The sequence below is a fragment of the Elaeis guineensis genome, unplaced genomic scaffold, assembly GCF_000442705.2.
Source record: "Elaeis guineensis isolate ETL-2024a unplaced genomic scaffold, EG11 Super_Scaffold_1000024, whole genome shotgun sequence".
In the NCBI taxonomy this organism is placed as follows: domain Eukaryota; kingdom Viridiplantae; phylum Streptophyta; class Magnoliopsida; order Arecales; family Arecaceae; genus Elaeis; species Elaeis guineensis.
The window spans coordinates 21,832,227-21,842,610 of NW_027332423.1; the positions used below are offsets into that span (position 1 = coordinate 21,832,227).

Here is a 10,384-nt window from a genome sequence, read left to right on the forward strand (position 1 = left end):
CTGTACACCGGAACCCGGCCATGCCTACCTATAAATACCCCACAAACGAAACCCTTAGACGGGGAGTCGAGGGCGGGCCGTTAAAACCCTAGAACCGAAGCCGCCGCAGGGGACCAAGGAGAGGAGGAGGACCTTTAGCCATGGTAACATCCTTCTCTTTCCCCAAAGCCCTGACCCCTACCCCCTCTCTTTCTCTCTTCTAATGCCTCTTTTTTCGTCCTTTTTGTTCATCGCAGGGTATCGATCTCAAAGCCGGCGGCAGAAGCAAGAAGGCCAGGCGCACCGCGCCCAAGTCCGACGATGTCTACCTCAAGCTCCTTGTCAAGGTTAGTTCAGTTCAGATCGGTTCGGTTTGGAGTGGATCGGATTTGTATGCCCTCTGTTAGATAGCATTTGATCAAATTATTTAGCTGATTGATCCGTTCGCTTGTGTTCTGTGATCAGCTGTATAGGTTTCTAGTGCGGAGGACGGGGAGCAGGTTCAATGCGGTGATCCTCAGGCGCCTGTTTATGAGTAAGGTCAACAAGCCCCCCCTTTCCCTCAAAAGGCTCGTCACCTTCATGCAAGGAAAGGTTCGGTCTCCCCTGTTTATCCCTTAAAAAAAAAATCATTTTCTTTGAATTTTAACAAAAGTTTTTGATTTTTAGAACAAAAGTTTTGATTTTTTTTTGATGGGGAGGATGCTTACCGGCAGTGTTATTATTTTGAATCAGGAGGATAAGATCGCAGTTATTGTTGGCACAGTGACTGATGATAAGAGAGTTTATGAGGTTCCAGCAATGAAGGTGACGGCTTTAAGGTTCACGGAGACGGCTAGGGCAAGGATCGTCAAGGCCGGGGGTGAATGCTTGACCTTTGATCAGCTTGCCCTCCGAGCTCCACTTGGACAGAACACGGTATATAATTAGAGGATCCCTACATTCTTTTTCTCTCAGTTATTGATGCGCTCTTGATTCAATTGAAGAAGTGAAAAGAGGTTATTTCTTCGTTTGCTGTTCAGCTACATGAATTTTCATGATCCAACTAATATATTGTTCGTTAAGATACGTTCATGTGTTCTAAGCCCTTCCGTTTCAACTAGAAAAGTACTGAGTCTGGAAGAGTCTCTTGCAACTGCAAAAAGTTCCTTTTACTTCATTTTCTTAATCTGGAGCAATGCTAAATTTGTATATGCTACTGGAAGATGATGTTATATAAGTAACTACAGGATAGTTGTTGCTGGAGTGCATGTCAATTTAGGTTCTAGACGGATATAATAACTGGTCAAAAGATATCTGTGCGGACATTGCTTACTTTCTTCGTTCAGTTAGACTGAACCTATATAGTGTTTTTAGTATGGTATAAGAAATAGGTTGGTGCTAGTGGAGGAAAGGCTTTCAACTTTTGTGGAATATAGTGTGAGAATGGGTGGAGGAATTGGAAATACCTTTTTTTTTTTTCTCTGGGATACTTATGCATATGAAGGGGATGCATTTTCTGGTCTTCACCGAACCAGCATCTTGTGGGATTGAAAGTGCTTTTTTTGTATGATGCAATTATGACCTTTACCTAGAGCACCAGTAGTATGCAAAATGTTGAAAATTCAAGTTAAAGAAAGTACATTTACATGTGACTATGTCAATGTCATGATGATAATATAAAGTTCTAATACTAGATTATGGATTATGGGGGCTTTGCTTATTCTAGACTTGGTTTCATTGTGGTCCGGTCCAATCATTTTTCAGTGTCTTTCTGAGCCTACATGTACGTGCATCTATTACCATTTCTAAGGAAAATTCAATATGTTAATTCTGTAGCTTGCTGTAACCAGATTATTGCCATGTTCCTAGGTTGAGTTGTAGTGGCGATATCTGATGTGGCTTTAATGTTCTTTATCTTTTGACACTAGCGGTATTACTGAAGCGGTGAAGATATTGCTTTTTAAACACAGCTCACTTTGAGGTCTTTCGTCCATTGGAAAATCAAGAAATGGAGTTCATATCAATATTTCAGCTTAATACAAATTCAATTGAAAGCTTATTTATTTTTCTTTCTCTTGATATTTATTTGGGTTTGATTCCCTGTGATGTTCATCTGATGAACCATGCTAATGCTGATATGCATTGATGATTAATTATTAATGCTATTCTGAGGGAATCATTCCTTTCTTTCTGTTAGGTGATTTAGATTGCTCTTTTATGCAAGTTTTGCTTTTCTTCTTACTGTTGGCAATTCTTTCTGGACAAATGTCTAAGATGCGTAATGCCGAAGTTGAAATTAGGCACAAGAGAGGTTGTTGTGTATTTTGTTGATCAGTCTAGAATAGTTGGTTCTAGACTCTGTTTATATAGGTTTATTGGCATATCCATGTCATACAATTTTTGTCTACTTTTAATAAATTTGCATTTGATGGTCTTTTTGATTCTCAGCAGCTGGGTTAACTTACATCCCCTGATTATTAATAGTTTTTATAATTTACTAAGTTGGTAGATGCATGTTCCATTCTGTAAAATCAACATTTTGCCTTTCAAATGAGCAGAATGGACATCCGAATATCAGTGGATTCCACAATAAGGATTTTGTTTCTTATATACTAAAATCTCACTTTGTTGACATTATATCGTTCATGTCAATAGAGAGTAGATTTGTCAATCAATGACCTTTTATTGGCACTCAGATAGCCTACATATGGAATGTTGCTAACATTTAATACTCTTTCTGTTCCATTATGTCGTCTCCATGCTTCCCCCCAGACTGTGCTTCTGAAGTTTGTGATACTCAAATGCTATAATGCTTGAAGCAGTGATGATAACTTTTAATCCCAGCTCATTATGAGACCTTCCATCTAATGGAAGATCAAGGAATGGACACAAAAACATTATCTGAGCTGAATGCTTTGAACAGATATTTTTTATTGTCTTTTCCTGCTAAATTGCATTTACTAAAGGTCTGTATGTTATTAAAATTAACTCTTGCTGGTTTTGAAGATGTTGTCACTATATACTCATTTAAAAGGCTTAACATATTTTTATAGGAGATTGTTCTTTTGATTTACTATTTATTTGGACTGATTCTTAAATTATGTTTTATTTATTTATTTATTTATTTGTTTTGGGTGGGGGAAGTTATGAGTGTTCCAGTGAAGTCCTTGAGTAATCATTATATATTTTGAAGTGACCAAGATGTGGTCTTCTCTCAGTTCTCTCAATCTGTTCATGGTAGTCAGATAGAAGGAGCATATACGTTGTTCTTTTGATTAAAAAAATACACATGTATCACTACTTCGCTTCTTTTTTTTTCTTCTTTTTGATAATGTTTTGTCATATAAATTATTCAAATGAGTTGCTTTTTCCCAGCGTGAGGCTTTGTGAATTAAAATTTTATGCTTTTTAAAAGATTCTGATAACTTGTACGGGATAATGGGATTACTGTTATTATTGAGTTCTCTGCTGCTAGGTCTAGGCCTATGGCAGTTATCAAACTTTGCCTTGTAGTAGTATTTCTTTCTAGTGTCAATGTGGAACTCACTGGATTCTTTTGCTGCCTTGGGCAATCTGACTCTTAATTATTTTATTTCCTTCAAGCTGGAACTTCTTGGGGAAGCTGATGTTTGGTTAATTTCATTCTATAGAAACATGTTGTGTTTAATTTCGTTTAATTTCTTGTTAATATCAACCCCCCCCAAACACACACAAAAAGAAAAAAAAAAAAAAGAAAAGAAACCCAAAAAAGAAGAATGTAAAGCTAAAAATGCACAATTTCACTCACATTCACCCACATCCATTCTTTTCCCCATTTGGGAGGGCTTTGCTTTGTAGCTTTTCATTTGATCCTTATATGTACTGTTGGTGCGGTCATCCTACATTTAAATGTTGTTGATATCATCACTTGATTGTCCTGTTAGCTGCACAGCTAGCAATATGATGGTTGTAGATTTTGTGCTGTTAGGGCTTGCTGTATGATGGCATTTTATCAAAACTTGAATACTTGTGATGGTTGCATAACCATCATAAGAATGCATGTCTATGTATAGCAATGAGGAACTGTGTTTGAATTGCTGTTGAGGATATGTGAGCTTCTTTTCTTATGGTGTTTCATGATTTACAGGTTCTCCTCAGGGGTCCAAAGAATGCTAGGGAAGCTGTGAAGCACTTTGGTAAGGCTCCTGGAGTTCCACACAGCCATACCAAGCCTTACGTCCGATCCAAGGGGAGAAAATTTGAGAAGGCAAGAGGAAGAAGGAACAGCAGGGGATTTAGGGTTTAAGTTGGTTTATCTTGTTTTCATCCCAAAGGAAGAACAAATGTTGATGTTTTTAGCAGTGAGGATTGTTGACATGCAAATTTTTGGTGTGTTTCAGTTTTCAGTAGAATTTTATCAGGTCTGGCATGTAATGTTCTCTTTAAAATGCGGATCACCATCATATGCATTAAGAAACTTTAATTTGGATTGGGATATGCGTTTCCACCTAATGCTAGAAAATGTTTTGTTATTTCTCGTTTTGTTTTGGTCTTTCACATTTTTTGTGGTAACATGCATGGTTGAGTAAACCAGCATACATGATTTGGTGAATGATTTCCTCTGCTGAAAGAGAGTCCGCCAAGTAATATTTCTTACACCCAAAACAGTTATTGGTGTTCAGTTTATTTGTCTTCAGGTTAGCAGGCCATTGAGATTGGCTGTGGTCCGAGCCGTTTGTTGCTTTGGTTGTCCGGATATGGTGTGCCTTTAATTACTCTAAATAAATCAAAATAGGTAAGTAAATGATAGGCGGGTTCACACGTTTTTGTAGAAGATACAGCGACTTGGAAGACAGCTTTTAGCTGGCACTGATGCTGAATATGTTTATTTTAATGAACAACTCATGCTAATGGCCATGCAGGGTGATGTATGATTTCAGCTGCTGTGTCCAGGTGCTTAGAACATTAATAGCTGGCTTGATGAAATGTCAAGGTAAGCATATGTGCTTGTTAACTTCAATGTCTAAGTTGTTGCATTTTGAAGTGTTTTATTCTACCGACAGGTGCTTTTAGACTCTGGTGTTTGGGGAGATTCAGTTGGAAAATTTCAGGAGACGGTTCCTGTTTTTAGAGGATGGTCCAAGAGCAATGCTTTAGACAGGGCTGCTCCTGGGTGAAAAGGATCCGTGTCAAAATAGTATGTTATTCATTCCAAATCTCATGTTTTGGTTGGCAATCAGCATATCAAGCAGGCAAAATAGGTTTCTTGGCATTATTGTTCCGAGCCTGTATTGGAAAATTGCATTTCCTGCCAAATCAAATTGCATTTTTTAAAATTTAAGCTTTCATATGGAGTGCTTGCTGACTTCGTATGAAATTTGTTTCGGACAAAATTTCCAGTCCTTGTTGAATTATTTCTGGATCACTTGTTGTACATTAAATTACTTGTAAGCCCCTGAGTTATAAAGCTACAATAAAGTCGGCAGAACCTGCCCACCTCGCAAATCAACTTCTGCTCCGACGAAAGACAACCTCATACTTTTTATGGGCAAACTAAATTATTGATTATCCTCTTCCTGTCTCTATGAGTTCAGAGTTCCTTTGGTATGATTGCCCAAATCATATAGTAATTATATATTTGGCTATTCAATAGCAATAACAATTTAGCATTCATTTTTTACTCATTTAAATTTAACTCTTGTTGGGATGTGCCGACTGACCTCTGTACGTCGACTTATCCTCGGATCGGTCCGACCGACGTCCGACTCTACCGATCGGACCGACGGACGACTCCCACAATAACTACCGACAATGGTTGCCGACAATATCCGACCGAAGGTATGCCGATCGAACAGATCCATACTGCTTCTAACCGGTCGGGTAGCCGAATCCGTATCACCGACTCACTATCGAAGGTGGCAGCCGACGTCCGATTTTCACAAGACATCAGATCAGCCGATGGTGTTCTCGAGTCATCACCCGACGTCCCGGCAGCCGAATACCGACATATAGTCGGTCAGTCCGTCCAAACGCTGTACAACCGTTATGGACAGTTGTCCTGTCAAGGACATGCGGTATGGCTGCCTTGGGGCATTGTTTTGCCAAGGACATAGATTAATCCCAGTGACTTGACAACCCACGGTGATTTGACAGCCTCTGACGATTTGACAACTCACCAGTTGTCTGCACCATTAATGGCGGGATCATACTACATTTTATTATAAAATTGGGTAAGGCAGCAATTTTGGTAAGTTTTAAACAAGTTCTCTGAAGCGCTTTTAAGCTCTTGAGCTCTCTAGCTCTCTCTCTCTCCCCCGCAGAGTCACTGATTTTTTACTATTACCTAATCTCCTCTCTGACTTGACCGTTGGAGGTCCCCGCCGGAGGCATCTCTGGTCAGTGAAGACTTTTCTTGCAGATGCGCGATTCCGATGATCGGATGACGGGAGGGTTGGCCGCAACAACTCTAGCCTAATTTTAGTTTATTGAACCATCACCGAGTAATGATAAGCAACCTAAGATTGGTCAGATTGAAATCATATTCAGGATTTAGAGTGCCTTTGCGCGCAATTCATCCTCTTATTCCGTACCAATTCTGTCTCTTTCTTCTGTCCACGAATTTGCTCTTCAAAAGCTAATAATAACTTCTAATTCACGCTATAATACTTTATTTTTCCCTTTGTGGTCTCGTTTTTTTCTTATTATGCTCTCACAAATAACTGGGATTTAAGAGTTCTCACAAATAACTCCTAGGGATTTAAGAGTTCTCACAAATAACTCCTAGGGATTTAAGAGTACGTTGGTTATTTCGTCCACCATGCTTTCTCCTGCCAACTGATTCCCAAAAGCCCCTGATTAGGCGTCCAAACATACCCTTAGCTCTCAGTCCAAACCAGAACAAGAAATCTTACAGCTTAAAGTCAAGAAAAGCTGTCAATTCTACATCCCAGCTCTGTATGCCATTAGCAATAAAATTTCCTATTTTAAACAGATATCAGAAAACCCTGTGCATGTCGAAATGACCACCAAATTGGTACATAAAAGCATGCAACAATTAATCAACCAACTTGGCCAAATAACTTTCAACTGTAATCATGTCATTATCTTCAATTACTTTATTCCAGCTCAACAAGTTTGATTTAAGCAAAACAGAGGGCAACAAGCACGATCTTTGAATATCAGAACTTTCGAATAAACTCATAGATGTGATCAGATATCTCATGTGGCCTTTCCTGGTTGATGAAATGGCCCACTCCTTGCATCACAATAACATCCTGAAGAAATGGAACCTCTCTTTTGAAACCTCCCTTGTGTATATGGTCTTGGATACCTGGAGTATGATATGTTAGGTCCAGGTCCCCTACAATAAATTTCACAGGAACTTTTATTTGGACCCCGGTCCAAGGTGCTGTGAGCTCCCAGTTCCTGCACATTAATGATAAAGTCATTGAATGATTGAATTTCAAAATAATGGAAAATAGAAGAACAACAACTACAACTTTTTGTAGCAAAAAGTGTGACAGTTATAGTTATATAAAAAAAATGAGTTTATTACTGTCATTAGTTTCTCTAACAGAATATAAATCAAAAAGCTTGTTGGGAAAATGATTAATAATGGTTTTGGGAGTGAATGTTAAAAGATGTTTTACCTTAAGTTTTTAGATGCAAAGTTCAAACAGAATCCAATCCAATACAATGCATATCAAGAAAAAAGTCTACAATGCCTTGAAATCCCGACAACAAAATCTAGAAGGTTGATCTAATAAAATGCTATTAGGGTGAAGCAAGATGTCTGACGACATTTGGTGAGGTCCTGCAGTCAACGGAAACATGAATTCAGCCATTAGTTCAAAATTATCCACTAGTTCAACAGTATCAATTGAACCAGATATTGTTTATGACTAGGTTAGACATGAAAATATGAGAAGTGGCACAGGTAAGGTGGCATACCAAGGGGAAAAAGGGTCAAATGTCTATAGTCTATTTCTTTTATAAGTGATGAAGTAAAAATAGTGGAACACAACAAAATAACGTTCCTCTTTCCCAGCATGTCATACAACTACGTAATAATTGAGTCTTTATGTATGTCATGCAGCTCAATCATAAGATATACTGCCCTTTCAAGTAGAAGAAGTTGTAGCGAACATACAAGTTCAGACACCGATAGTAGTTTAATCCTCCAGTAAATCCCGACTTCTCAAATTTGCTAGTGTAATAGTTTACATCTTCTTCTGTCAACCATGAAGGCAAGGTGATCTCAGTATTAGGGGAACCTCCAAATCCTTTTTCCTTAGAAATAAGGAGTGGTGCTGGCTTGCGATATGTTAAGAACTTCTTAAGTAGCAATGCAGTATTAATACGAGCAAATTCAGCTTCTGCTGCTCCAGGTTCCTGCCGCATGATTATGCAACATTTTTATCAGACAGGTAGAAAATGATGCAACTAGTAAATTTGCAAAGTTTTACCATCGTTAACAGGATATCAAATATCACCCAATGTTACTGTAGAGAAGAAATATGATAAGTAACAAAATTAAGGTTTGATAAACTTACTATAGTTCAAATAAAAAGGCAATTTAAAACTTAACCTGCAAAATGTTTGGTTTCAGTTTTGAGTAACAAAGGCAACCAAAAGAACTGATAATGGATGTAGATGCCTTTGGAAAAAAAAAGAAGAAGAAGCAAAACAAAGGATTAAACATTATATGCATAAATTCAAGTTTGACTTGATAGGTAACGGCTTCAAATTATTTCTTAAAAAATAAATGAAATAAATTAAAATGAAGAGATAAAAACTTTATATTCATATGAGGACATGATTCATTTAATGGATATTTTTGTAGAAAGTAGATACCAAAAATGAATACATACATACATATATATGTATATTGTGTGCGTGCACGCGCAATCATTCTGAATTTTCCGGTAGATGCATGAACGAAACCTAAAGCCCGATTCTGATTATTGGATGAGTAGAACCATATGTTCAATTCTTAAATCAGTCAGAGGATACTAAAGTAAAACATGAGCATACATACTTCAGAATATGAAAAGCTAAAACAGAAAACCTTTTCGCCCCCAACTAATGATGTGATCATGTTTGTGACATGAAACACAGGCATACTAATTCCCTTTTCCACAGAAGAACCACTTACACAGAAAATCAGTGCCGCCAAACTCCATAAAGATGTTAATAAGAATATAAATTGCTGCTAGATTAACCGTACTGTGGTCCTTAAGCTGAAATATAGATTCCTAACCTCATACTCTGCAGTCACAAGTGCTGTACCAATAATTGCAGACATAAAAACAGAGTCAGAGGTCTCCTCACACCACTCCACTGCTTGAACAAATCATTTTATCCTAACAATTTTCTCCATGACCCAGATAATAAATTACCTTAAATCCCAAATAACCTGATCAGTCTTAGCATATGTTGATAAACTCACCATAACATGATTCAAAACATGGTTCCCTGAGCAGCTCATAACCAAACATCAACCATCATCAATTTGGGTCGACGAGGAACCAACAATTACTGACAAGTCACATGGTAACTAACTAATTCAATCAAAAAATTAATGAAATATACATATACATATACATATATATACCTGGAAGCGGCAGATGTAGTGGTCGTCTCCAAATAAAGCCTTGAGCGAGTCGACCGGCCGACGAGCCGGATGGCGGGGGCTGAAGGCCACGCTCATGTTGACCAGCGCCCGCACCCTGTCCGGCCTCAGCATGCACAGCCACCACGCCACCACCGCCCCCCAGTCATGCCCCACCGCAAACACCTTCCGGATTCCCATATGTACGATATCTCGAAGATTAGTAACAATTATTATAAATGATAAAAGCCATCGATAGAGAGAGAGAAGGGGGGTCACCAGTCACCTGGTCTTGGGCGAGGGCATCGAGGAGGGCGACGAGGTCGCCGACGAGGTGGAAGATGGTGTAGTCGGTGGTGGAAGGTGGGGCGTCGGTGTCGCCGTAGCCGCGGAGGTCGGGGGCGACCGCTCGGTAGCCGCGGGCGGCAAGGGCGACCATCTGGTGCCGCCACGAGTACCAGAGCTCCGGGAAGCCGTGGATGAAGAGCACCATCGGGCCCTCCCCCTTCTCCGCGATGTGCATGTTGATCCCGTTCACCGCCACCGTCCGATGCGTGATCCCTTCCATCTCTCCCTCTTCCTCTCTCTTCCCCCTTCCTGTGGAGCAGAGCGATGACTTGACGAGGAGAATATAGGGATTTTTTTTTTTTAATTTTTTGTTCGGAAATATGGAACGATTGAAAGCCAAACCCCTTACGTCCACTTCACCATCTTTTTTTTTGGGATTCGGTTGGTCGCGTAAAATTGAAGTACACCAAATCCATGCAATGAGAACCTGCCATGTACTGCCAAAAATGGGGAAAAATCCCGCCTCGTCCGATTTGGGTGGATGAT

General features: G+C 39.2%; 2 protein-coding genes and 2 non-coding genes across 4 annotated transcripts; 3 read left to right on the forward strand and 1 right to left on the reverse strand.

The window, feature by feature from the left end:
* Nucleotides 1-4,472, forward strand: LOC105057458 (large ribosomal subunit protein eL18y). The gene is made up of 5 exons (XM_010940072.4): nt 1-143; nt 237-326; nt 445-573; nt 715-897; nt 4,088-4,472. Exons 1-5 carry the CDS (start codon nt 141-143, stop codon nt 4,244-4,246), a joined length of 564 nt encoding a protein of 187 aa, XP_010938374.1. The 5' UTR covers nt 1-140; the 3' UTR covers nt 4,247-4,472.
* On the forward strand, nt 2,057-2,139 carry LOC140854516 (small nucleolar RNA snoR53Y). The gene has a single exon (XR_012137727.1). It is a non-coding gene; the product is annotated as a small nucleolar RNA snoR53Y (small nucleolar RNA).
* On the forward strand, nt 2,773-2,873 carry LOC140854515 (small nucleolar RNA snoR69Y). The gene has a single exon (XR_012137726.1). It is a non-coding gene; the product is annotated as a small nucleolar RNA snoR69Y (small nucleolar RNA).
* Nucleotides 4,473-7,007: 2,535 nt separating the features above from the next.
* On the reverse strand, nt 7,008-10,178 carry LOC105037268 (epoxide hydrolase 2). Its single transcript, XM_073250451.1, has 4 exons — nt 9,837-10,178; nt 9,554-9,736; nt 8,090-8,331; nt 7,008-7,365 (listed from the first exon to the last, which is right to left on the reverse strand). The coding sequence occupies exons 1-4, from the start codon at nt 10,116-10,118 to the stop codon at nt 7,119-7,121; spliced, it is 954 nt and encodes a 317-aa protein (XP_073106552.1). The 5' UTR covers nt 10,119-10,178; the 3' UTR covers nt 7,008-7,118.
* Nucleotides 10,179-10,384: the final 206 nt, after the last annotated feature.